Genomic DNA, 27,838 nt, shown 5'->3' on the forward strand with positions numbered 1-27,838 from the left:
CCCACATCCCAGCTCCCTGCATTTCCAGGCCTGGGATGATATTTCTGGCAGCTCGAGCTACAAACCCAGCCCCAGGTCAGAAAGCCAGGCTTTCTGCCTTCATGCTGCTAGGAAAGATTGGGAGGGGAGAACAAAGTGATGGATGGAGGCGGAAAGCAAAACGATCAGTCTGCAGTGCCCACAAGGCCTGGATGCTTCTGCAGGAAAGGATCAACGGGAGGGAGCTCCAGCATTGAGGCACAACCACTGCCTCCTCCTGCACATATTTCTGTACCAGCTGGCTCCCTACAGCAAGAGGTGACTCTTTTTTTCTCCTGCTCCATCATCAGACACACAAAAACATCTGAATGCTGTGGGTAAGCCCTGAGCTGACTGCTCGGTGCTCCTTCAAACAACAGCTGGGCTCTGGGCCCTGCCAGAGGACATTTGGTGCGGGATGCCCCGAGGGGAGCTCTCAGGGAGCTGCACAGATGTCACCCTAGCAGTCAAGCACGGGAGGAGTCTGTGGGCTGACCTGATCCTCTGCCCCAGCCAGTTTTCACCAGGATCTCATATTTATACAGCCCGTTCTTGCCGCAGAAGGGAATCACCCCGACGCGGTTGATGTCAATCATGTCCAGCTTGTGCACAATCAGCGCGGCCACCGAGTAAGTCACAAAGCAGACGGCGCACGTCAGCAGAACGATGTAGTTGAGGCCCGGGCCTGGAGCCTGGAAGAAAAGAACCAAGCTGATAAATGCTCTCTTTCCTCAGAAGGACCCCACAGCTCCCCGGGGGCTGTGGTGAACATCACTCGCAGCACCGCGTGCAACCAGAGACCTGTTCCTGCTCACACTGTGCTCAGGGCTCATGTGCTGGCAGCAGCCAGCCCCAGCTCACTGCAGCAGCTGCTGGGAGCTCTCTGCTCCCACCTATGGCACAGCAACAGAGCTGGAAGGAGCCCCAGTGTCCCCAGGAGCCAGGGAGCAGCTGGCAGGTGCAAGCTCTCTGGGATCAAACAGTGCTGTGACAGCTGGGAGGAGCATTTGGCGTCTCACGAAAGAGGTGAGCACACTGCGAGGTATTCAGACTGGGGAATAAAGCCAGCTGCAAGCGTCTGCTTTTACCATCAGCAGCCAGGACTCACGAGCAGGGGACACGGCCCCTCTGTGCTCGGCTGCAGCACCCAAAGGTGCACAGGCACGGGTGCTGGTCTGCCAGCCACCACCCAGCCCCAATGTGAACACCAGCAGGAGCCCAAGACATCACACAGCCTCTGCTTTGTTCTACTCACAGGGAAGATGAACTGGACAGAGTTTGGGGGCACAAAGAGGCTGGCCCCGAAGGCAGTGAGGTGCTGGGTTAAGCAGACGGCCTGGTCTGGCCTGGTCTCCTCGAGCGGGACGATGCCTTCTGTCTTCCAGCGTCGCTCCTGCTCGCTGAAGTACTGGCACAGGGACGTGTACAGCCCCAGGGTCACCTCCACCGGGGACCAGCTGAAATGGTTGGTGATGTTGAAGTAATACTTCTGGATGGTGTCATCCGTCCTGGAAAGGGCAGGACAGCAAGATATCATTACCCACGGGCTGAAGGGACACAAACCCCAGAAATCACCCCCCTGCAGGGACAGGTAAGCACACAGGAGGAGAAAGAAAGGCCTGGTGAACGTGGTATAATCTGCACAGCCCTCTGTGCTGAAGTTCTGGGGCTCTAAAGACCCCTTGAATTCTTCTCTCTTTGCGTTATTTCAGTACCTGGGAGCACTGCACTGCCTGTCCCTTCTCTTCTGTGTGCTGGGAGCCTTGCACAGCTCTCCCGCCCGCCCTCCCCTCTGTCCCACTGACCCCCACGACTCTTCCAGAGCAACTTCACTTCTTGGCTGGGAGCAGACTCGCTCATCAGGAGGATTAATTCCTCTTTGAACGTGCTGTTACCAAAAGCCGTGGAAGTTGTGTCAACTTACACAACAGTGGCTCCACTCCTGCCCCGCCTATTCCCAAGCTGCCTGTCTTTCTTCTCAGATCATGCCTAGGAACGGCTCATAAATAACACGAGGCATGAACACACACACTCCTGGGAAAGGCAGCAAGTCAGTGACTGAAGTCACAAGAACGACTGCTCTGACAGAAAGAAGAGAGCTTGGCTCCAAACCCCAGCGGCACAGCAGCCCAGGGCAGCCTGGCATTAGCCATGGCAAAGCTCTGGGAATCCCTCGTGCACATCCACGGGACAGCCTGGGGGTGGCAGGGATCAGTAGGGAAGGTGCTCTTACAGCGGCGAGGTGAAGAAGGTGTAGAGCTTGTGGTCATCTCCAGACAGGGCCTCCAGGCTGATTTTTTTCGAGGCAGTGCAGTTGTACTCGTTGGGCTCTGGTTCGTGGTGGAGATAGGCCATGATGAACGGCTCAGGCTCGCTCGCGATGTAATGATCTGCACAGGGAGAGAGAGATAAAGAACAGAAAGTACTTTATAAACACCAGGGAGAGCTCAACCACGCGGCTGCTGCCAGCAGTGGATGCTCGGGGAGGAGTGTCAGCAACACGGAGCTGGGAGAGATGATTTCCTGTCTGCACTCTGCCTGCAGCTCAGAGGATTCCTGAGCAGGAGGCTCTGGATCCCAGTGTACCTGACCCAGGGACAGGACAAGCTCCCTCCGGTGCTAACACAGCTCACAGAAGCCACGCTTTGCTGGGAAAAGCAAAAGGCTTCTCGGTGTCAGAATCCTCAGACAAGGATTGCACCAGGGTTGGATAATGCTCATGACAGCTGCAACCTCGGCAGCGCGGTACAGGACCTGCTGTCCCGAGATGTGCTCCCAAACACATCCCCTGACACAACCGCCCCCTGCCTCCAGCCCAGCCCTCCCCACCCACGGAAAGAAACAGCAAAGAGCACGGGGAGCTGGCTCTGAGCTACCGTTCAGGACTTTGTAGGTGAGCCTGAAGTGCAGTCCTGCTTCTCGGTTGTTGCTCTCCATGGTCACGATGAGGTTCACGGACGTTCTTGCCTCGATGACCTCAGTGCCAGCAGCCAGATTGTCAGCGTCCGTGTTGTTTGACACCATTACAGTGATGGCTTTCTCCGAGTCCAGGCTGCCGATGGGGATCTGCACCCCGTTGTGGGTCTGGAACTCCATGGAGGCCACCTTCGTGGACACGGTGTAGTTGCTGATGTAACCAAAGGGGAACGGGTTGGAGTCCACTTGGAACATGACTTGAATTACGTCGGTCAAGTTGGAAAGGGTGGTGTTGAAAGCCTGGGGGATGGAGAACTGGCAGTTCGGCGTGTTCTCATAGCAAAGCAAGTTAAAGGGATCAGATCTTTTGCCTGTGGCCTTAATTTCTCCCCCCACCAGCTCCAGGGGCTCTTCATTCAGCACGCGAGACTTCATGAGGATGCGCATCAGGCTGGAAGACAGGTTGTAGGCTTTGGGAGCCAGCAGCAGGTTGTGGGAATCAGCAAGCAGCTCCTGGGGCTTGGACTCTTGTGAAACCGTATTGACGAGATGGATTAAGTCACCTGTCAGGAGAGAAATGACAGTGCAAAGAGAGGAGCTGGTAAATAGGTGAGTTAACTACTAACATCTAGGTAACATCTGACACCTTCCCAAAACAATCAGACAGATCTTTCCTTGCTGATTTCTCACTGTCACTCTGCACTGCATACAGTGACCTGCCACGCTTGAAGTGTTCAGTAGCCCTGAGCTGAAAATAGAGCTGTCAGCTCTTCCTGCCATGTCTGGGCTAATCTACACCGTTTGGTGATGAGGACTTAATCACAACAGGCTTTATTTTCCTCCTGTGAAGTGACAGGAACAACAGATTGGGAAACAGTGGAGCGGATAAAACAAAGATGTTACCAGGTTTTTGCATTATATATTGAAAAATGGTCAGAAATGTATAATGAGCAGTGCAAAGAAGGTGTCTCTGCTTGTAACCAGGCAGGAATTTCCAGTATTCCGGGGTGCCCCAGTAAAGACTGGTACCCTGCTCAGCCTGCAACCAGGAAGGCGAGTATCTGCAAACCGTATCTGTTATTCGTTCTTTACAAGAATGACAATTCCCTGAAGTACTGCAGAGTTTATTAACAGCTGTCATATTTAAATATCCACAGAGACAGCTGACAAAGCCAGGATAACCCTGGGAAAAGTGCAGGGAGAATAAAGCAATGGGGGCGCCATGCTCCAAATCTCAGACACGATTCCCCAAACATCTCGAAAAGGCACGAGCCAAACCTCTGGTCCAGGCAAAAGCCTGCAGAGCTCCCCTCAGCCTGCTGCTGTCCTGCAGACTCTGTGCCTACAGCATGGTCAAACGCCCCCCACTCCCGTGTGAGCAGAGCCCACCTGTGATGTTGAGAATGTTGTCGGCGATGCCCGTTGGGGTCACGGTGCCCTGGGTCGTTTCCCCCTGCAGAATGGTCATCATGGTCTCCAGCTTGTTCAAGGTCCTCGTCAGGCAGGACTTGCAGACCATCTCCTTGCTCACCACCTGCACAGGGAAACACAGCCTGATTCAGCTGGCTCAGTCCTACAAAGACCCGAGGACATTTGTTCAAACACTGTTTTCATTCTCCAAGTTATCCTTGTTCTTTCCAGCCCCGAGGAGGTACCTGCAGAGACCAGGGCTGCTCTGCCCACACTAAGAGGTGCCAAGGTTTTGTGGGTGTCTCCAGAAGCCTTCCACCCACCTCCTCTCATGCTCCCATCTACAGGCAGGCATGCTAAGAGGTGATGGAGGACATATTAGTTTGAAAAGGACCATGAAGGGCAGCATATTCAGCTTCCCTGAGGTTTGGCTGTAAGGACCAAGCACGTCTCCTGGCATTGCAACTCATGGATCACCCGTTTGGGGCCACACACTGCTCCTACAGAAATCACCCAGGAGGAGCTGCACAGGATTCCTCCACACGCTCAACTGTCTTCAATGGCAGCAAGGTCTGGCCCTAACTGAATCCACTGCGGTGTCCAAATACTCCTGGAAACTGTGGGAGGGATCCTGCCACTCAGGCATGATGGATGTCCCTCCCTCCGCTCCCAGACGTGTCCAAGAAACAGAATGTTCCAGCCACGGCCTGCAGCTCCCAGCGCTCTCGAGGGCTGGATGGGAGGGACCGAGGCAACACATGGAAGCTGTTACCACAGGCCAGTTCCTAGCTCTTATTCATCTTTTTCTTTTAATCATCACAGGATTCAGACGTGATTCACCATATGTTTTGGTGAAGAATTAAAACAGTGTCTGCAGGTCTAGCATTCCCCTGGTTTTGCTTCTATTTGTAAACTATGAGAAGCTAGGATGTACTCTGTATGACAGCGAGACAGACTGAGATATCGAGGACATCAGGAAAAAAGAACCCACTAAGAAGAATGAGATTCTTTTTTCCCCTCCAGGAGAAATTTATTCTTATTTTTTCCTCTCCCCTGTAGGAAAAATCAAAAAGTATCAGCACCGATTGACGCTGCTACAGGAAAGTAAATTTGTGATCTCTGTGCCGCTCCGAACCATTTGGGAAATTCTGTATTACTCTTTTTATAAGCTTTTTATTCCCATCCAGAGCACAAGCTAATCCTAGAACATCACCTTTTCCCATGGAACAAAAATTCTATTTCTAGAGTTGAGCTTCCACAGCGAGATCAAGTCACAAGGCAAGGGCATGGGTGAGAGACACAAACAAAGCACCGGCATCAGAACGGGGCGTGCTGAACCCCAAATCCCTGAACGAGGAAGAACAGACAGAAGTGATTTTTGAGGCTTATAGACGTTGAAGCTGAGGAAGCAGCAGCAGACCAGGCGCTCTGTGGGTGGGATGCAGTAGTCTGTCCGTGATCTCAGTGAGAGCCTGTTCCCAGCGAGCACGGTTGCTGACCTGGCTGGGGGGCGATGAGCAGCCAAGGTCAGGGTACCTGACTCCAGCCCCGAGAAGGAAAGATTGGGAGGGCGGGGAAGCAACAGCATGCCAGAGCAGCCTGGCTGACCACCAAAACCCTAGTGCGTTATATAACTGGGCTCTCTTCCCTTTGCCCATCTGACAAAACACACAATACCACTCCTCAATCCAACAGGCAGCAGCCCCAGCACCAGGGAGCAGAAACTGCTGGCTGGCCAGGGAAAACAGCACTTCCAGTCAACAGCAGAGCAAAGAAAGTGCTTCTCATCTTGTACAGGGCTGGAAGGAACATCAGCCCTTGGCTTTGGCCCCTGGCTCAAGGCAGGTCCGCCTCTACTTGTGTTACTCCTGGTGGAGCCCAGCCTGTCCTTGGAGATGCTGCGCATCCCTCAGCAACTTATTCCAGTGCCTCTCTAACCTGCTGGGGCCCTTCCTACAGTCTCCATCTGCTCGTTAAGGATCCCTCTTGCAAGCAAGCTGCCACAGCAAGGCTGGTATTAAAAGCACAGAGTTTCTAGGTGAACTTCCAGCACATGAATGCATCATTAAACCTGCCTGCTAGATCAGTGATGTGAGGGGCAGAGATGACAACGGTTGGGACATTTCCACTGAAACCCTAATGATGTCAGCAAGTGACACCTGTCCTCGTGTGGTGTGTGTGGGACAGAGAGGGGCAGGGAAGCAGAACAAGAACTGAACTGCTCCTAAACTGCACCTGAAGGGCAGCAGGTGGGAGGAGGTGGTGACGAAGTACGTACCGTGCATTGAGCCAGCGCTGCTGAGATCTGCTGGATGTCATCCACCGTGTTCACGTTCAGCGAGTTCAGGGTTTCTGTGATGTTGTTGCGGGTCCAGGTCCGCAGCTCAAACTCGTTCCCAGTCTCAGGCTCCAGAAGCTCTGTCCGCTCATACTGAGGGGATCAAAGCAGGCAGTGAGGGAACGCATCGGGCTGCTTCAGTGATGAGCTGTGCTGAAGGCACCTCTCCTGCATTCTACACCTTCTCCCCGCCTGTTCTTCTCCCCTCTCATGAGCTGGGTTTTCAGCAGAACTTTCTCAATTTCACCTGTGTGCACTCAGCAATTCACTTAACACCCTCACATGGGACAGCTCGGCAGCACACCAGTGAGCAGTCCCCGTCCAGCTCAGCACAGTGCCTGTGCTCGTGGGCATCACCCCAGCCTGGTGCCCAGGCATGCAGCGGGCTATTTTTGGGGGAAAAAGCACGACTATAGACCAAAATTCCTACCCTGCCTATAGAGACACACGGAGGGACTGGGCCCTACTTTAGACAGGAGTGAGAGTAAAAGCTGCCAGGAGGATGATGCCCCTACACCATAGATCAAAAGCCTCTTGTGCAGCCAGAAGAGCTTTCCAGCTCAGCACTCAGGACAAGGAGGTCTCCGTAGCACCCAGACAGCACCTGAGCAGCTACCGGGAGTTTCCAGGCCTGCTGTGATGGAGCGAGGTGGCTTCAAGGGAAGCATGGGGCAGATGGGGGAATTTGGGCCAAGATTCCCGCTTTTAAATTCAGCGTTTAGACTTGATTTTTTCCTCTCAACTGCTAACCTATCTGAACATGACAGCTGAACAGGGGATGCCCAGGCCATTGCCTTCCCTGGGAACCCTGCTTTATTGTACAGCCCCTCAGCTTTCTCTGGTCATTGTGTGTCTGGAGACTGTTACTCTCTTTTTGATGCATGGAAATCACTCCAGCCCTGCTCCCACCATGCACGTATGCTGATTTACACGGAAAACTGTAGCATTAGTCACTTCCCTACATCGCTGTGGAAAACCTGGCCAAAGAACATTACTGGCGATCGCAAGGGCTTCCGGAGGCCCCTCTTGGGCACAGTGCTGCTTTACCTCATTTAAGATGGTGATGAGGGCCAGGGAGTACTCGATGACCTGCTGAGGGTCCCCCTGCTTCACTAAGCCCTGGAGCACGGTGTCGGTTTGATTGTAGAGCCAGTAGGAGAGGCTGGGGAAGCCCCTGGGTAAGCCGATTTCCATGGAGCTGCCGAAGAAAAGAGGCATTTGGTTGAAGAGCGTGCTGTGAAACGGGGCTGGGGGCAGAACGGGGAGCTGGGAAGGAAGGTAAGGGGGGACCAGGTGGTTAAACAACAGCGAGAGCATTGCTAATGCCTGCCCTGGTGCCCAGTTTGCACCAGGATGTAGGAACTTCGGGGACCTGAGCCTGCTCCCTCTGTGGGCACACACAGGTGCGCTGAGCCCAGAGGAGAAAATCCAGGTTTGATGTGACGGAGTGTAAAGAGCTTACAAACAGGAGCAGAGTGCTGGGAGGAGCTGCGCTGCTTTTGGCACCATTCCCCGGGGCCTGAGGAACAGCTGGGTCACAGATTGTCCTCCCCAGGCACCGCAGGGCTGTGTGCTCCCCCCCGGGGGGGCCAGGACCGCACGGACAGTGTGGAGAGCTACAAATCGGCCCGGAGCAGGCACAGAGCTGGGGCAGGAGGCACTGAGACCCCTTCAGGAGGCTCCCCCAAGACCCAGGGGCACTCGTTGCCTGCACGGAGCACACTGGAAGCCAAGGGGTGTTTGGAGAAGGGGTAACAGGGATTTTAAGGTGCTGGCCCTGCTGAGACTGGAGCTGCAATGCCTTCCACCCTGTTCCAGTGCTCGTGCTCCCCACCTCAGCTACACGGCACCTCCCTGGCTCACAGCAGCAGGCACCACTGCTTGCTGCTGCCACTTCTCCTTCAGCAGCTCTTGATGCACAGAAGGGGGCAGAGCACAGAGCATCAGAGACCTTCTGAAAAAGCAACACAGTGCCTTCAAAGCAAAGTGTCAGCAGGAAATTAAGAGGGGGATCAGGAGAGCCATAACTGCTGGGAAAAAGTCTCCCCCTTGGGAGACGATCCACAAAGACTGGAGCTCTCTGTGGCTGCAGTGCCTCACTTCTGCTAAATCTCCCTTTGCCTTCCTGCAGGGGCCTTGTTCAGGAGGAGAACATTTCACCAGGATGTGCTGAGCCCTTCAGGAAAGGACCTGGTGGTTCAGGCATAATGCTGACATCCAGGAGCCTCGGCCGGTCCCTGGCACAGCCCCAGAGCAGCCTCCCCCCAGCCTTACCAGTTAACGGCCACCACGGTGGCACCCAGCTGGTCCTGGACGAGGACTGACACGGACACCACGAAGCCACTCTCCTGGAAGCCCGGGGGCAGGAAGGCGCTGTGCTCGGCACGGCTGCCCTTGTACACGCAGAACTCGTGGTAGTGCCCGGCACGGCGGCGCGACGCCAGCAGGATGTACACCAGCGGGTCGTCCACGTTTTCTGTGTCCCGCCAGCCTGCGAACAAACCCAAAAAGAGGTGACTGGGGGGAGGGGGCACTGGGGAGATGTCACCACCCTGGAGCCCACAGTTGGGGCAGCTTAAAGATTCCAGCAGGCCGGATGATGTTTTCAGGGCTGCAATGCAAAGGTTTGACACTTTTCCTGATGTTTAGGGGTTTCTGTGTGGGTGTCTGTATCCTGTAACATTTGAACGGGTCTGTGAAGAGCTCCCAAATAAAATAAAAATGAGAATAGAGCAGCACTCATCCAAGGTCACAGTTTCTGCACCAATCCTGCAAAATTTTACACTAGACAGAGCTTGGTGCAGCCCTCAGGCAGTTCACCATTTTAGGAACAAATGGGTCTAGGACAGAACCTGCACAAAAGTTTCCCTGAAGCTCCTGGATAATACAGGGAATGTTGTGGGGCTGGGCAGTGTGGAAATCTGCTGCACTTCTGCCAGTAAGCACCAGCGAAGGACTGGGAGGACCTGGCTCTGCCAGGGCTCACTGCAGCGGGGCTGCGTCCTGAGCATTCCCCTTCAGCTTAAAAACAATCACCCAGAGCTAGAATTCCCACTGCTCCAAAGACGTACTGATTTCATAATTACTCTGGGTAATACTCTGGGTAGCTCATACCAAAGTCACAGTCACAGCACGCTGAGCACACTTCTGTTTCTCCTCCAGCTTAAACTGCGCTTCGGTGACCAGGCTCCCCAGAACCAGCAGGGCTCGTCATTTCCTCTGCGGCGTGGCTTCCCAGCATTTGTGCACAGAACACATTAATCTCTAACACTAATCATTTGGGGAAATAAGGTTTTCAGAGGCACTTATTCGTTGGCCCAAGGCTATAGGCTGTCAGCCAGGCCGCTTTTCCAAAGCTGGTCTCTTTGTTGCTGTCTCTGCAGCTGGTTGAGAAGGTAACTGCTGATGGGAACATCCAGCCCACATGGAAGAGAAGGCCCCAGTGCTCTGTCTCTACTCTTCCCACGTCTGTGTGACTCAGTTTAGAGCATCTATGTTCTTTTTCCTGCCCCCAAACGCCAGTTTCTTCCATGAGTACTGTCCTGCCCTGGATACTGCCATTCAAATACATGGACGAGGTATAAAAAAAAGTGCCTGCCATGAATTTTAGAGAGCTCCTTGATTTGATCACACAAAATTGCTTGTGGTCCAAATTCTAGGGGACAGAAACGTTAAGGTCCACTTCTGAACTCAGGCCTGACCAACAGTGTCCTGGGGCTGGAGTTAGGGAAAAGACAACTTCTGTGAGAATAAGGGCAGCTGGTACCTTACTGAGCAGGAGAAACATTTGCCCACGAAGAACAGAGAGGGCTGGCAAGTGCCCAGCACACTCACCTGTACACTCAAAGTGCACCTTTGCCATCAGTGCCCTGAGTGGTCCTCTGGGAAACAGCCTGCAGGACCCTCCGACAGGCGGCTGGTTGGGCAGCAGGTCAATGGAGGCAAAGCCTTCCTCCCCTGTCGTGAGGTCTGTGATGTGGAGGGTGAAAGTGTACCCCTCGCCGTCCTTCAGCGCCCCTTGCCTCAAGACCAGGTTCATTCCTGTATCGCCAGTGGATGTAGTTCTTTTGTCCAGCACGAGGGACTTGTTTTTAAAGCTGTGCGCTGCCCATCTCTGCGGAGATGAAGAGGGGAAAGACAGGAGAGGTTTTGTTTGAATCTGAAGTTATGCCCCGAAACGTTTTCAGATTGAGTCTCTTATAAAAAGTAACAGATTTCTACTGGGAGCGTCTGCCAAATTTGCAGTTGATAATTCAGCTTTAGTCTCGTGTGCTACAGCAACAAGAACTGGAACCTTTCCAAAATGTCTGGTGGGAATATTTCCACTGTGAGATCTGCTTTAGTCTCTGGGATTACATCATCCTCCGACAGAATATTTCATAATACAGAATACAAAACACAGGAAATAAATTAAGTACTGGTGGAGTCTCCACGGGATACCATGTTTTATATGCTGTAAGCTGAACGTGTCCTGGATGATTACTGTTAATAGCACAAATGTACAATTGTGATAACAAGAGGATTGCTGAGAGAGCCGGCCAGCAAATGCCATGCAAGTACATGCTCGCCTTGCTGGGAGAAATACAGATTAGCTCTCACAGAGGGACTTCCACTTCCAAGACCTGTTTCATTCAACAGGTTGCAGAGACGCTGCGTAGTGGAATCTGTAATTAAAGGAGAGCATGAGGGACTGAGCAACCTCTGCTTGAACCACCCGAACAGCGTGTGAAATGCCAACCAGCAGGGAGGTAAAAGCACTTTTCTGATCTGTTACAGGAAAAAACGTAGCCTTTGCATAAAAAGGTCTGGTCATTCATAGGCTTGGCTTGAAAATAACTCAGCAAGGCCCCCCCTTGGGTAGACATTGATGGAGCACTAACAGGGCACGTGTCCCACAACCTGCGGGTCCACCAGAGCAGGTGTCTCCTTCAGGATGCAGCTGGAACAACCTCGGGCAAGGAGAAGCTCAGACAGCTTGCCCGGGGACTCAGTCTTTCCACCCCGACCTCTGGGACTGCCCCGTTCTCCCTGAAGTCTACCAAAAGTGGAGCGGATGGCTTTACCCCGAGCTTGGAGTCATTGTGGCAGTTCTGGCAGGTCCCCTCCAGGTACACGTAGGAGCTCTTGCTGACTTCGTAGACAGACTGAGCCTTGCAGGAAACACACTCCAGGGACACGATAGGGACTCCTCCCCTCTTGATGAACACCTGGGAAAACAAGAGGCTCCGTCAGGAGGTCTGAGAGGCTGGGGGGCAAGAATACAGACACCTAACCAGCAAGCAGCCATCCCAGCACCTGGGTCTCCAAGCAGGAGTTGCTCTGCACCAGCCCACTCTGTGCTAAGGGGACAGCAGAGAGGGATTTCCAAAGGATCCCAGGTCAGACTTCAGCTACCTCAGTTTTCTTATGCTGGGCGAGGTGAGTTGTTCTGCCACTGATTTTCAAGAGCCACCCAAAGCCAAGCTGGGCCCATCAAGGAAATTCTGGGTTTATTTTATTTGCATTTTCCAACATGAATCATTTTCAAAATGCTCCTCTTGTACCCCATACTGAATTCCCAGTGAGTCCTACTTGCCATTCAGGGTGGGGATGATGCTACCTGAAGCACTTTGCTGTTCTGAGCATTGCAGGACAGCTCTCAGCCCTACAAAAAAGAGATCTGCACTACAGCTTGGAAAAGAGGCGAAGTCTAAATGGAAGGAGGAAAGCCTCCATTATAACGCAGACCAAACATCTGGTGAGCACCTGCTCCAGGAAGCAACTGCAACTCTCCTTTGTTTTCTGGGGGCCAAACCTCTGGCCCTGCCTCTGCAGCTGTGCAGAGCCTGACCCCGAGGGATCACACACTTCTGCGGTGCACACAGTGCAGGGCTGTGGGTTCCTGTCCTCGGCACAACAGGGTGCTTAACAGGAAGCTTTTACAGAACAACGGAGGGCTCAGAGCAAGCCAGTGAGCCTGGTGAACTGAGGATGTCCTCTGCAAAGGCAGTGCCTGGTCCCCCCAGGCTGCCTCCCCAGCTCCTGCTCTCAGCTACCGAGCTTGGCAGCAGCCTGCACCCCTGGGCTCTGGAGTGCTGTGAGCACTCCTGGCACAGCTCTGTCCCAGAGAGACAGGAACGGTGGCAAAATTAGCTAGATGCAAGTCCTGCTGTGCATCAAGCTCTCCTTGCTCGGCAGGTGGAAGAACCTCCTTTTCCAGAGAGCAGGGTGTTATTCTGGACTTCTATCTCTGATCTAAGCTGCACATCTCAAGACATCCATCACAGCTCCCCGGCAAAGCACTCCGAGGGAGGAAAGCTTCAGAAGCACCAGTCTCCAGACACGATGGCTGCTGAGCTCTGCCCGGTTCTTTGTCCAAATGCCTTTAATCCCCTAGGAAGCAGGACCATCTAGCAGGGGCCAGAGCCCTCTGCCCCGGCATAATGAATATTCCAAATTCAAAGAAAGACAATAGTGAAGACACTGTTTAGTATGGCAGACTTTTAAAAGGGGATAAATATTCCGCAGCATTAAGCCTGAGTGCATTGAAGCTTCATTCATTCCTCCAGTATTTGCAAATTTCCTATGACACTGGAATCATTGTTTTGCGCTCATGCATGGAAACCAGATAGTACGGAATGTCCTTGAAAGACTATCAATTTAATTTTTTTCTTTTTATCCTCCAGCTTTGGTTTAAAACCCAGGCAGTAAGAATTTCCATTTTCAGACTAACTATATCTCTAATTGCCAAACACACCACGATGAATGTTTCTGACATAAACCATAACTGCTGTCGGACTGCAGATGCATTCAGTGTTGGGCTTAATTTGACATAAACAACATGCACTTAAAAACCCTCCCTTAAAAAAATTCAGAAGGAGAGAAGAGAGGAACTGTTGACAGTGAAATTAAGGACCAACTCTTAGGAAGCTCTCTCTGGGTAAAAATCAGGGAAGAGCCTAGAAACGTGACGTGTGAAGGGCCCGGGACTGCACACAGAGTGGAACAGTGACTGACCATGGGCTGCTTTGTTGTTCTCTTACAGATCTGCTGCCTCTTGGTCCCAGGAATGGCAGCAGCCCAAGGCTGGGTGACTAACACCAAGCTGCACAGCGAGACCAACCCCAGCTCCGCAGGAAGGAAGAAGCTCAAAGGGCTTTGGCACGACAGGCACAAAGAGCTGCCCAAGGCAGCATAGATGAATATATCACGGAAATACCAGTGTCTGTTTCTGCCAATGACCTGGGTGGGATTGGTTATGGAGCCCCAGCGATGTCCTAAAATCTCCCTCCCCTGCACCTCTGATAGCAGAGCCTTCCACAGCCCCTCATGGGACTGGCACTGGGCTCTCCGCTCAGGCCAGGGAAGGAGACCTTGGGACCTTGGAAACAGAACCTCAGAAGGTTCTGGTTCTTCCTTGGAAGGCTCTAGACAGAACAGAACAGACATCCAGCAGACATCCAGCATGGCTGTGCCCAGCAACGGGCGCACAAAGGCAGAAAGTGACAGCGTTCTGTGGTACGTACGGTTTGATTTGTTGCCTCGGGACTCATGCCCTCCTTCCAGACAGTGAGGCTGAACGTGTACTCCACATCTGCTTCTAATTCAGCTTTGGGAATTGTGACATTTCCTCCACTGGCACTGAAATTCAGAGAGCACCCTGCAGCCGAGCTCTGCTTGCAAGGAGAAAAGAACTTTCAAACCCTCCTTGGTACGGGTGCACGTCGGGTTAGTCCACAGCCAAAACATTCAGGCCCACACCAAGCCAAATCACTGCCACAGACCTTACTGCGCAACGCCACCGCCGGGGTGGGAGCAACGGGGCGGTGTGGATAACAAAGCACATCATCCTATTCCTCAGGTTAGTAAGAAGTTTTTAGAACACTCCTGTATTTCATCTGAGTTCCAAGTTCTTATTTGATAGCAATTAACTTTTCATGAATTAAAGTTTATAAACATTGCCAAACAACACAAAAAACGTCAAATTGAACTTGAAAGTCTAATCCACACACACTTCACGTTTTTTTACTTTGTAAAGACAGAAAACAATGCTCTTTTACAAGCAAAACAATCCTGCATTCAATTAGAAAAATATTCCCCAGGTGGATCTCCCATGACAATTTGAACGGCAACTCTCCCCTGCCCTTTTACCACTGCAGTGTCAGATCGTTTCAGTGTGCCAGGAGGACAGGCACAGAGACTCGTCTGGGACTACCTCCTTGGGACTTGCCTCCTCTGAAGTCCAACGCTGGCCCCTGCTGCTATCAGAGACCTTTGGACTGTTAATGGAAGAGGGACCAGAGCCCTCAGCTCCTTGGACTGCAATCAGCAGCTCTGTAATTGCTCCAGGTTATGGAAGCAGCTACACTGAAAACATGAAGCAGAGGCCAAGTCCAAAGGAAGCAGCAATGAGAATGTTTCAGCTTCCAGTGCAAATGCTTCTGAAGCACGCTGCAGGCTGCATCACTCAGCTCCTCCCAAAACCTTTGTACCACCACCCTGAGCTGGGAATTGGGCAATCTTTGCAACCCTCCTTCCTGAGCAGCTTTGTCAAAGGTGCTGACAAAAGCTCCCCTTGTCACCATTTCAACCCAGACACTAGCTCATACAGTGGAGCTGACGTGGAGCTGGAGCTCCCGAATTATCACCCTCTGTGGCTGTGCAAAAATGTTCTCTTACCTTGGAGGAGAACGTACAAGACCATTGGTAAAACAGCGGAGTCTGTTCACCATCTTCCAAGTTCGGGTCGTAGGACTTCTCCCCATCCAAGATCAAGTCCTGAGTGTTGGACCACACGCGGTATGAGCCCCCATCAATGATTGGGACCAGTTTACTTGGTATCATGGTCACGTTGGCAAAGATGCTTTTGGACAGTGGGGTATCTCCAAAGGAGACGATGAAGACAAAGCAGTAGTTCCCGACTTCCAGGGCAAGCTTTGGTATAACCAGCTGCGGCCTGTTCACATCTACGTTGGGCAGATGGATCCTGCTGGACTCGTCCAGGCTCAGGCAGCTGGGTGCCCGGTATATCTCCCACAGGTGCTCCGTCTGGTACTTGATACACCCCCGCAGGTCAAGCTGTGCCTCCAGGTAGTTCCTCTGGGACCGCTTCATCACGACTTGAGGGGGCAAGGCCAGCTCCACCTCTGGCTCCTCACACTCCAGAACTCTGACGGTCACGGTGAGGCGGGCCGTGAGGAAGCTGATGAGATTGGTGGCGTTCACCTCCACCAGGTAATCCCCAGGGCTCAGGTAAGAATAGTTGGCCACCGCGACCCTGGTGGTTTGGGTGGAAGAGCCGTCCCCGAAGGTCCACAGGAACTCCACACCCCTGGCACTGGGCACCACCACGGCCTCGAACAGCGCTGTCCTGTTGACAAAGGCATTGGAGGCGGTGAGGGAGACATGGACTATCGGGTCCTGGACCTGGATGGTTCTGGTGATATTGACACCTCCCAAGTCGTTGAAGGCACGGAGGTAAATCTCAAGCAGCCCCGCAGCTTCTGGAGTGTAGGAAACGCTCTCTCCTGCCATGGTGACCACGGAGCGGCCCTGCTCTTTCCAGAGGGAGAACTGCCAGGAGAAGGAGACGCGGGAGCCGCTCCCCACCTGGGCGCTGAAGCTCTTCTCCGTGCCCGTGGGCACGCCTCGCTCGCAGCAGTTCAGGAGCCTGACATCGCGGACAGCCTCCAGGACGGAGATGAGCACCTGGGCGTGCGCGATGCTGATTTGGTTCTGCACGGTCACGGTCACCAAGTAATCGCCGCTCTTGGTGAACTCATGCGTGTACTTGGACCCGTTGAGCACCACGGAGTAGTCCCCACTTATGCTCACCAAGTAACTCACTGAGGTCCCCGACACCATCCTGATGATGAAGGTGACCTGTTCTCCTGGCTCCACCACCTTCTTGCTGGCAAGCACTTCCAGTCCTTGAATCCTGTCCAGCACGGAGATATTCCTGCTGGCCAGAGCCCAGCTGATGTCATTTGATGCATTCAGATAGACGGTATAAAAGCCTGCTGTGGGGAACGTGACTGCCACGGACTGGCCTGTCAACGTGCCGTTTGGCACCTCCCAAAGCCACGTCACTTCGGTCCCCTTCTGCAGCTCCCCCTCGAAGACCACAGTGGAGCCCGAAGAGACATACCTACAGTCCAGTTCCGCAGTGCCTATACTCAGCCCCTCTATGACCTCCTCCACACAGACATAAATTGTTGCATTGGTCGAATCCAGCTTGTTTTCTGCTCCAACGATGACCTCCATAGCTCCAGGGCTTTGGAAGGAGTGTATAATGAAGGGTTCAGATGTAACGGGAGAGAAGCCATCCTCCAGGTACCAAACATAGGTAATACCAGTGCCGCTGGTTATGGTGGCACTTATATTAACAGAGGCATTAATGGCAACTGGGTTGGGGAAGGCATAAGGCTTTAAAACACCAAGGCTTTCGATGAATTCCAGTGTCTTGTTAGCAGTTGCGCATCCCAGCATGTTCGTGGCTTTCAGATAGACGGTGTAGTTCCCAGCTTCTAGGATGTTCAAGGAAAAGGTTTTCCCAGTAAAGGTCTGCACGGCATGGCCATCTTTTTGGGCTACCCAGCTGTAAGAGATGTTTGTCCCCTCTCTCACCACTGCATGCAGATGGAGCGTTTTGTTCGTTGGGAAGTAGACATCCTCCACCAGGTCACTGCTAGCCACCTGCAGGCCTTCGATCTGTTCCAGGACGTAGACGTAGATGCTGTCCTGCAACGAGCTGATCTCGTTCTCTGCTGTCACAATGACATTGAACGTGCCCACGGAGCGGAAGGTGTAGGAAATTGTGGAGGAGCCTTGGATGGGAGTGCACCGGTCACAGAGGATCCAAGAGTAGCGGATGGCACTGCCAGCTACCAGTGTGGACACAAAGCTCACCGAGCCATTTAACGGCACCACTGTCCTGCTGGCATTGATGGTAATCCCCTGAAGCCGCCGTTTCACTGTGACCTCAATCCTGGTCTCATTGGAGCTCACGTCATTCCGGCCTGTCACACCAATAGTGTAATGGCCTGTGTTGTTGTAGGAGTGAGTGGTGATTTGGCCAGGCTGGGTAGTGCCATCTCCAAAGTCCCAGAAGTAATTCACTTTGGTCCCATTCATGCTGGCAGAGAACAGGTAGATCTGGTTCAGCTCCAACACCCTTGTCCCATTATATTCAATCTTTGCTACCCCAACGGGTTCCTGGACTTCCACAAATGCCGTGTCGTTATTGAAAGAGACATTGTTGGAGACAGTCACTGTGACCAGGAAGACCCCTGTGTTCTTGTAGGTGTAGGTGACTTCAGTCCCACTCGACCTCGTGGACTCATTGTTTCCAAAATCCCAGCGGTAGCGGTACTGGTAGGGGGGCATGGCACTGACCTGGAAGCTGCTTTCCTCACCAAGCCTCACAAACTGCTTGGGAGGGAGAAGCGTGACGTTGACTATCTCAGGCTCCACGCAGACACTGGTGAAATAATGAGCCTTGTTAAACCTGCTCGAGAGGGTCAGGGAGAGGAGGAACGTCCCGCTCCGGGTGAAGTTGTGCATCACTACAGGGTCCCCGCTGACCGTGACGTTGGATGAGCCATCTCCAAAGGTCCAGTCGAAGATGTATTCATCAGGATTCCCCGTCACATACGCAGTGAGCTGCACATCTGGATGCTCAAGGATGCAAGAAGTAGGGTCTATTCTGAGCACTTCCAAGACAAATATCCGAACAGGAACGCTCTGGGAGACAGAGTTCACAGGATTCACAGCTGTCACGTTCACGGTGCAGTTGATGTCCTTTGTGTACACGTGCTCGACCACTGGCACCTGGCTCCTCAGCACCGTCCCGTCCCCCATATCGAATATCCAGGTGATACTGTCCCCTGTCTGCACCGAAGCATTAACAGTTACCGCTGCACCCAGCTCCGCTGCCTCATCTACAGAAACGCTGAGCCCCGTTATCTCTTCAAACACCTGGTAACACTCGACTGTCTCCACACTGCTTATGGTGTTGTTCACGGACACGGTGATGTTGTAGACCCCTCTTCTGGAGTAGCTGTAGGTCACCGTAGGCTGGCTCACTGTCAACAGCGAGGAGCCGTCCCCGAAGTCCCAGGTGTACCAGACACCGTAAGGGGACGGCAGTGCAGTAGCTCTGAAGGTGACCGGACGGCTCACAACCAAAACATCTTCCTCTGCTTCCATCTTCACATCAATCAGGTAACTGTGGATGTGAACTGGGACCAAGTGGGTGAGGTTCTCAAACTGGTTTGATACTTGAACCATCAGAGCGTATTCACCTGCAGAGGAAGAGAGCAGAAAAATAAGGCAAGCTGCTAGAGACTTCCATTTCCTCTGGCAGTTTGCTGAAGAACGAGCAAGCCATTTTATTTGAAGACACCTTGTGACCCCCCCAACAAATACATCTGAGTCCCTTCTTCCACAGAGAACCAGCCCGAGCTTACCTGGGTGTTCGTAGACGTGTGTGACATTGTGCTCGATTACAACCTCATGGACGCTGGGATCAGGGACAAGGAAAGACTTGTTGTAGGGAGGTTTGAACTGGTATGTCTCCTGGACATCATCTCCAAAATCCCACCTGGAGAAACACACAGACCATGTTGCACCGTTCCACACAAGCCCCAAGCCCGGATCTTTCAGATGCAGGGCTGGGGTTTTTGGAAAAAAAAACACAGGAATTGTAATGCCAAGTACCAAAGAAGTAGCTGGGCCAGTGCTGCATAACCGTGGCTGTGAGCAGAGCACAGCACTGGTAAGAGAGGGAACTAAACACTGAAGAAGTATTGCAAACGTTTAAATTAAAAGTATTTGAGGCTTGAAGTAAAGGTCCCAGCTAGTGTGATTGAATCCCTTCCAGGGATTAACTAGACAGCAGTTTGCACTTCAAATCAGTGAGACAGCTGCTGAAGAATGAGACATTGGAAATCAACTGGCCCTGAGAAGAGTCCTAATGTAGGGAAGGCCAGTAAGTCATGCACAGCAAAACCCTAAGGTAGGCAACTTGCAAAGGACTCACAGGAACAGAGCATCCACGGCTGAATCAACCTGGACTCTGGCTGTGAACTCCACGGAGCTGTTCTGGGGGAGGACAGGCAGGACACCCAGCACAGTCAGGTTCTTCATCTTGTTCATCATCTCTACTGTGACGTTGTAGTTGACCGTAAAGTTACTGACGTGGTTGGAGGCGGTGAGCTGGGAAGGACAGTGGGACAAAGAACACATTTGGGATCACCGTGCCGGGATGCCCCCTGCTCAGAGAGGGGCTTCCCCGCAGGGGAGAGATTGCCCCAGGCAGGCAGGGGAGGTCAGAGAAGAGCAGCCTGGGGGACAGGGAGGCAGAAGCAATGGCCTGAATGGCACTGGGAAGCAGCATGAACTGGAAGGTTTATGGTTTTCCCTACCTGGCACAGCCTCCTCTTGCTGGACCCACCACACCTCCACCACTACGTTAGCCCAAGGAAGGGCTGGTTCTAGCCAGCAGGAGGACAGAAAGGCTGCTCATCCCGACGCTCCTCTGGCCCTGACCCTGCCATCCTTTTGCCTGCTCTGTGTGCCCCGTGCTCTTTCCAGCTGCTGAGCACGGGGACTTGCAGACACCGAGGGAGCAAGAACCACCCTGGGACAGCCGCAGGTGAGCAGCTCCAGGCACATGGTGTGGGGATGGGGGACTCCTAAAACTGAACATGCCAAGGGCAGCCCCAGCACCCTGTCTGCAGAAACCTCTGCTTTCTCCTCTCCCTGTTGCTTTCCCTGCTTAGTTTGTGGGATAAAATGGAAACCCAGGATTAAAAGGGTATTATGGGAAAGGCCTTAGCTTACCGAAAGCTTGTACACAGCTGGGCTTTGGTAGATAACGTTGAAGACAACATTGTAAAAAGTGAAAGATGGCTTATCATCTACCGTCCATCGGAAAGTCACATCTGACCCGGCTTCCATCACAGGGACGTAGCTCTGAAAGGCATGAGGACATTTTACACTAGGGCAAGGGAAAAGCATGCACAGTGCTTCCCAGAAGATCTCCAGATGACCTGGAGAAGAAACAGAGCCAGGCTGGGAGGCATCACGTATCAGTCAGACAGCACTCAGAGCACGACACAGGGGTGCAAGACCATCTGCAGCCGTGTCACCGACAGGGCACTGCACGCCCCAACCCTAAAACCAACAGCAGAGCTGGGAGCAGAAGCCACACTGCCTGCTCCCACACTGTAACGCTCTGCTCTGGGCATCAGGTCTCCTTGCTGCCTGAAAACATTTCTGAAACCTTTGTAGAAACAACTCAGCTTCACCTACACCTGCAACCCCAGTCTCTGACTCTCGTCCATGGATGCTGCCTGCCCCAAAGGCTAAGGTGGTTGCCTTGTGCTGGACAGGGCAGAGTTTCTTCCTCCCTCCTCCCGTGCCTCCTGAGCACACCGTGGCAGCTAGGGAGGGTGAGACCAGAAGGCACTGCAGGCACCGGGTTCTGCCACAAGCAGCCAGAAGCTGAACACAGCATTTCACAGCTATCAATGGGCAGCTCTTAAACAGGTTCCTAGGGCTCGGCTGTAGTTCTGGAGACAGCAGATTTGAGGGGGAAAAAAAAAACAGACTGCAAACACCAGAGCAATCCAAGACTTTGATGGATGGATGAAACACGCCTATAGTTTCAGCTGGCTGGTGTAAGGACTTAGTAGAGCAAATCAAAATGCCTACAAGAATAACTACCTTAACAAGTCACAAGGAGGTAATCACTGGCCTCTGATAATACATCAATTTTCTGAGCGATCCCCTGAGCAAATACAACGCCAGTATGCCCCTGACACTGCGTGCTGCCTTACCACTGAGGGAATTACAGTGAGCACACAGCTGAGCTGCCTTCCTGCCCGCGAGCAGCAGTGGGGTTTGCCACATGCACGTCCCAGCAGCAGCACTGACTGCATGGCCCACGAGCCAGCGCTTAGCAGCAAGCAGGGCTGTGCCCTGACCCCCAGCCCTCCTCTTCTCAAACCCACACCGCCAGCAGTGGAGGCTAAAAACCATCACTAACAGCAGCGGCAGCCACTCACCACTCGCGTGTTCAGCAGGACCCTGCTCTCAGGGTCAGGCGTGGCCCTCAGCCCGCGGATGGGCTCCTCCACTTTCACTACGACGGTGATGTTCTGGGAGCTGACGGCGTTCTCCGCCACCAGCACGTGGCTGCTGGCCCCCTCCCTGAGGCCGCTCAGGCTGAGCACGGCGAACCAGGTGTCGTTGGTGTCCCTGGCGCACTCGGCCGTCAGCAGAGCCACAGCCGTGGGGCAGCTCCCCTTGAAGGGCACGCTGTGGTTGTCACCCAGCCAGCGGGCCGTGGCGTTGGCACCCGAGGAGAGCTTAACCAGCAGGGAGGTGTGGTTGGAGGGCACGTACACCTTGCCCCCCTGCGGAGCCGGGTGGACAACGCGCAGACCCGACACCCGGGAGGTGACCCAGAACGTGCAGGAGAGGTTGGCGCTGAAGGGGCCGTTGTCCACGCTGGCTCTGAGCGTGTAGGGCCCCGGCTGCTCCAGCCCCGTGTTGTGGGGGCTGATCACTGGGACCTGCTGCTCCTCGGCGTAGCGAACGCGGAGAGAGCAAACCGTGTCGTTGATCCAGGTGGCCGAGGTGGAGCTGGCAGACAGCCCGAATGCCCAGTCTGAAGAATTTGTGCTGAAGAAGTTGGTTTTATTAGGGGATGTGGGGCTTGGCTGGCACTGCAGGAACGAGCCCAGGCCTGCGCTGTGCTGGATGCTGAAGACATCCTTGGCCCTGACAAAAATATCTTCGTTTCTGAACGTGACCTGCAGAGAGACGAGATGTTTTTGGATTGATGTATCGAGTTTGGAGCGCTCAGCACCCAACTCTTGCCTGGGCAAAACGGCTGGATTTACTGCCGAAGGGAAACCCACAAAAAAGCCACAGATCCAAACACTGCGTGGGGAAATATTTCACCACCCTGCTCTCCTTGGCCACTTTAAATCAAAAATGTCATGTGCTAACAAGGAACTCGGCTCTGTGCTCTATCTGCACTTCCTAAGTGCAATGGGGATAGCAGAGAGGCTGCACAGTGTTTTAGCTGACTGCACTAGGTTGTTACTGCAGGGAGGAAAACAGACAGCGGTGGTGTGAGCCCTGTGCCAGGCCTGCCAAGTATTCCCTTGGTGATCCTGGGCAAGTCACTTCATCTGAATGGACTTCAGCTTCTCCATCCGCAAACCTGGAACAATTCTTACTTTACACAAAGCACCCAGAGCCACCTCCCCACCTCCCCACAAGGTGCAGCAGTAATAAACACTGACCAGGTAGGGGGAGGAAGGGCCAGCTGGTACTGTGAAGAGAAACTCCTTGATGAGCTGATAGCTGGGCTGGCTTTCATTGTGCTGAAGGAACGTGGGGCTGCTGGCAAGAGAGCTGTTGGTGCACTCTGTCGCATTGCAGCAGTTGTTTGCCGATGAGCACAAATCAGTCAAATGACACCACTGGAAGCCAGGAGGACATTCAAGTAGAGTCCAGTTCCCATCATCCTGAGAAGTACGGAATGGTTCTGTAGCATTTTGTCCCTCCTGGTAATCTGGAAGAGGTGAAAGAGGAAGCAAAGATTACTGTCCTACCAGGCAACTCTTAGTGCACTTCTGTGGTGCTCCAAATTCACCATATTTTTTCCCACTGTGACTGATGAAGACTCCAGCCTTAGTAAAAGCTGCAACTGCGATGCATCCTGGTGCTACGTAAGTCAAAAGTGTCCTGTTTTACTGGAAAATTTCACAAAGGCAGGAAGATTGTTTAAAACAAAGTCAGTCTCCTTTCCAGTGAGAATGCGCCAATTCGCAATCTAAAAGAGATCTGTGTTCAGGAGAAAGCTATTCCAAGCAAAAGCAGAGCTGGCTTTGAGGCTGAAAACACATTAAGTAACTTTTCTTAAGTTAATGTTTCCATGTTAAAGTATCAGTTTTTCAGCGTCAAAAAATATCCTTTCGTAATCAGCCAAATATATGGCTATCGCAAAGAATTGCCTGCAAAATTAATTGTTGCCAAACTGTGAGTATTGAGCTGTTGTACAAGGAGTAAAGGGCTTTTTGGATCATCTCATCCATCAGGAACAAATGGGCTCAATAAAATACTCTTCCTCATTAACCTGCGGGGCCAGATGGACCAGAACACGTTCCATTAGACATGTCATGTCTTCCCAAAGTGTTAAAGTATAACTCAGAAGATTAATTCCCTCCTACGTGTGTTCCGTACACTCTCATCATTCCTCAGGCACGGAGACAGGTAACAAAGCCATAAAAAACTGCTTGGGGTCCTTGTGGGGAAGGAGCATCATTCCTAAGTGGCAGCTGCTGGTCAGCTTAAATTAAATGGAGAAACACAAGGCCCTGTAACTACCAGCTCTGCATTTGATGTCGAATTTGAACGTTCTGCTTTAAGTCAGGGCTGGCGGACAGACATGCCTGGAACCATCCTCACACGCAGGTCCAGGAGAGGCCTTTTCACTAAGCAGGGATAACCACAGGCATAACTGGGAACACCCTGGGGTCTCTGAATAAGAGAAGTGCTTCTTTGTTTTAGGACTTCTGCCACAAAAACGATGGGAGAGGAGACATTCTCAGCACTGCAGTCTGCCGAGTTTGTCCCTTTGTACTGTCCCTGTTACAGCTGCCAGCCCAGACTCCAGTCCCCACTGCTAACCCACCACATCCACATGGCCACAGCTGATGAAGAGCCATTATTTAGCTGCTCAGCTGTTCTCTGGTCACTGCTTTTCCAGGACCACCTCTGAGCTGAAGTGTTGAGAGGAGATGTCTCACCTTCTCCATCTATTGGTCTGTGCACCTGGAACCTCACTTGAACGGGCTGATGCAGGTCTTGTGTCACAAACTCCAGGGCAGTCAAATACCCCTCATGCTCGAACGCCAGGTCAGGGAACACCATCACCTGCAAAACGAAGCAAGGCTCTCACCCACCCGTGTCTTCTTGGACCATCTCTGCAGCAATAGGATGAGCAAACCCTCCTTACCTCCCCAGCTTGCACTGGAGCTGACAGCACGTCTTCTGTCACGTTTTTCAAAGCCATGTGTGTGTCAAACACAGGGTTTCCCACAAGGAAGTTTTCGGCATTTAAGAGAACTCCTGTTTACAAAGCAAGTATTTGAACAAATCAGACTCACATTAACAATCTCCAAGGCTCCATCATATATAGACACGTATATATTCCTATATAGCACCCCAACATCTCTCAGACTACAAGATGGCACAGAAATAAGTCGAGGCAGCAGTGCCACAGCCTCAGAGGAGGCAGCAGCACTGACTGCTCAAATAATGGGGAGAAGCTCGTTCCAAAGCTCCACATCAGAGCTTCACCTCTCTCTTTATGCCTATAGATGGCAGATTGGAGTGGGCCAAATTCCTTGCAAAGGGAATGCGGTTGCTGACGTGCCACTTGGTAAAGGGGCAATGGTCTGGACAGCCCCCTGCATGCAGCCCTATTTTTCTCTGGCACGTGCCACCAGGACACCTGGCTGCCTGGGATGTCAGCTGAGAGCAGGAGGGAAGCAGAGCCCACCTGCTGGCTTGTACTCGCACACGTAGCTGTGCTTGGCCATGCACAGGTCCGTGTTACACTGCCCGGTTGGGCCCATCCGGACGCAGTGATTAGCGTTTGATGGATGCGGTTCTCCTGGCAGCCAGTTCTGACAGCTCTCCAGATTAAATCCTTCGCCTCTTTGCTGCGCTCCAGTGCTTGCAAAATCATTGAATGCAATCCAGACATCGAGGCTCCTTCAAAAAAAAAAAAAAAAAAAGAAGAAGAAGAAGAAGAAGGGGGGGTGGATTTCAGGAAATTATGAGTATTAGAAAGATCTGGGACAGATGCCATCTATGGTCCTCTATGAAAATAATAATCTTAACAACAACAGCTCCATCCGGGTGTAAGAAGCTGCATGTAAAGGAGCCTTTTAGTTACGAAAGGATTTCAGAGTCCATCCTGCCACTAACACTTATTGTTTTAATAGCAGCTCCTTCCTGGTGCACCATTCTGTCCACCAGCTGCTTAGGCCCTTGTAGTGCAGGCTGCAGAGAGCCACCCGCCCTCTGATGTGCTGAGGGGACAGCAGAGCCCAAAGGATCTGACAGAGCCAGCAAACCAACAGTACATTGCCAGGGAGCTGGGAGGGAGAAGGAGCTGGTGGGGCTGGCTGCATCAGGCAGCTCAGCAGGCTGACTGCAACCTCAGGGCTCTCCTAGCAGAGCAGTTTGTTAGAGCAGCCTGCCTGCATCGCCGTTTAAATGACCTTCACAGATACTTTTTTTTTTTTACTGAGTCATGACTTAAGAGGAATTTTACGGTCATACAAAACTGTCTGGAGAAAAAGATGCAACTTTTAGAAAGTTCTCGTTTGGTTTCTGGGGACCTGTGGAATCTGCCACTGGTTGCTTCTCCACTGCAAGTGGAGCTGACAGTGGGGCAGGATTAAAGCTCGGATGGTGCCAGTTACAAGAGCTCCCGTTCAGCTCCTGTTCAGCTCTGATGCAGCTGTTGGAAGATAATAAACTCCTCAGCCACTCCTCAGTCAACCGAAAGGCAGCAAACACAGCGGGGGGGCAACGCACAGCAGCAGTGGCCAAAGCACTGCAGGAAGAAGAGCCCCACATGCAAGAGAAACCGCCAGGACCATTTTAGGAAGATGACATGGCCCTTCCACATTTGGAAACTGGATGAAGCCCAGCAGAGATCCTGGTGGAAAGTGCTGAATGGTCTTTCATAGCCACAAACAGCCCGGACGACTGTTTCTAATCGCACCCAGCAGAAAGCGAGGCATTTGTTCCATATTAACTTCTCGGGGGGAAGAGCCTCACCGTGCGCCCTTCAAGCCCCCCACTTTTTCTCCCCAGCCCCTCCTGCTGTGGCCTTGCCCTCTGCTGCAGCCCGGTCCAGCCGCTGTGCACGGAGCAGACAGGGGAGGTAACTGGTGTCTCTCCACCACCGGGCTCACGACAGATGGAATGATTAATGAGGTCATGCTGAAAAACGACGACGAAAATAACTGTGCTGTGAATCAGTAGTTTTCACTGCAAATAAGATTAAAAAATAAATAGCCGCTCCGCTCTGCTCCCGAACCACTGGCAGGGGATTAGGGAGAATGGGTAGGAAACCGCCTGTTTGCTGCCATCAGTAAAACCCGATCGAGTTTTTCCTTTTCTAATTCCAGCTATGATCTAACTTCAAGTCATCAAAAAAAAAAAAAGAAAAAAAAAAGAAAGGAAAAGGCTGGATGGATTGCTTCCCACCCCTGCCCCACTGCTAGGCCCGTAACCTTGCAGAGACCCATGAGGGGGCTCCAGACACCCTCATCTGAAGCAAGGTGAGGGTGCTCCTCCACCTCCGAGGAAGGAACGAGCTGCCTTCCTTGGGGCAGCAGGAGTAGAACGAAGTCTGAGGAGGCCTGGAAGGGGAGAGGGACTCCCTGCACTGCATCGGAGGAAAACAGGGTCCCCTGGAAGGGCTGTGGGTTCTGGAGGTGAGACAGCACTGGTTCAGTGCGCATTGCTCCTGGGGAGGTCATCAAATGATAGGAGCGAAGGAGAGAAGAGAGCAGTCCTTGCTGCTACGTGCTCTAATGGAAAACAGATTTCAGCTTCTGTCATTTTCCCACAAGAAACTATGGAAGCTGCATGTTCCAAAAACCTGCGGCTTGCTTGATTTGTCTTTTATCACCAGGGAAATCGCATCCTGGAACTGTCTCATTCATGTTTATCTGAATGGATTAATAAAATAAAGAGATTAAATAAAGGGGGCTGGGGAGGAGAACAATGTGGGGCAGCAGCTGGGAAACAGCTTGGGCGGCTCACTCTAATCCGAGGTCTCATGATTTCCTTGCACTGCAGTCCATCAAAAGCCTTGCACGCAATGCCTGATAAATCAGCACACCAAGTGACCAGCTCCCAGCCCACGGCAAGGGGCAGACTCCTCTTCCCATGGCAGGGACCAAATCTGTAACCTCAGGATAAAGCCCGATGTGAAGGGAACGAGGCAAGGATGCACGTTTGGGGAGAAGGGCTGCCAGTCCTCACGCAGGTCTGTTCAAATCCTACGTCTGGTGCAGTTGTTCCCTCTGCACGTTCGTTCTGGGCCATGTTTATTCAGACAGGATCTGCAACATC

General features: G+C 52.6%; 1 protein-coding gene across 2 annotated transcripts in view; it reads right to left on the reverse strand.

The window, feature by feature from the left end:
- PKD1 (polycystin 1, transient receptor potential channel interacting) overlaps positions 1-27,838 on the reverse strand; it is an 84,448-nt gene that overhangs the window by 14,937 nt on the left and 41,673 nt on the right. Inside the window, exons 7-26 of one of the 2 annotated variants that reach the window (XM_038186835.2) lie at positions 25,242-25,456; positions 24,696-24,808; positions 24,487-24,613; positions 22,978-23,249; positions 21,730-22,479; positions 20,504-20,635; positions 19,701-19,876; positions 19,129-19,262; positions 15,341-18,963; positions 14,188-14,334; positions 11,746-11,889; positions 10,517-10,796; positions 8,957-9,173; positions 7,730-7,880; positions 6,623-6,775; positions 4,324-4,468; positions 2,895-3,497; positions 2,252-2,408; positions 1,274-1,526; positions 515-710 (exon numbers count right to left, since the gene is read on the reverse strand). In XM_038186835.2, coding sequence (XP_038042763.2) covers positions 515-710; positions 1,274-1,526; positions 2,252-2,408; positions 2,895-3,497; positions 4,324-4,468; positions 6,623-6,775; positions 7,730-7,880; positions 8,957-9,173; positions 10,517-10,796; positions 11,746-11,889; positions 14,188-14,334; positions 15,341-18,963; positions 19,129-19,262; positions 19,701-19,876; positions 20,504-20,635; positions 21,730-22,479; positions 22,978-23,249; positions 24,487-24,613; positions 24,696-24,808; positions 25,242-25,456 — 7,988 coding nt within the window. Of the gene's footprint in view, positions 1-514; positions 711-1,273; positions 1,527-2,251; positions 2,409-2,894; positions 3,498-4,323; positions 4,469-6,622; positions 6,776-7,729; positions 7,881-8,956; positions 9,174-10,516; positions 10,797-11,745; positions 11,890-14,187; positions 14,338-15,340; positions 18,964-19,128; positions 19,263-19,700; positions 19,877-20,503; positions 20,636-21,729; positions 22,480-22,977; positions 23,250-24,486; positions 24,614-24,695; positions 24,809-25,241; positions 25,457-27,838 lie in introns of both variants that reach the window. The other variant, XM_038186834.2, reaches the window with a different exon arrangement.

This window comes from Anas platyrhynchos, chromosome 15 (genome assembly GCF_047663525.1).
Source record: "Anas platyrhynchos isolate ZD024472 breed Pekin duck chromosome 15, IASCAAS_PekinDuck_T2T, whole genome shotgun sequence".
Lineage (NCBI taxonomy): Eukaryota > Metazoa > Chordata > Aves > Anseriformes > Anatidae > Anas > Anas platyrhynchos.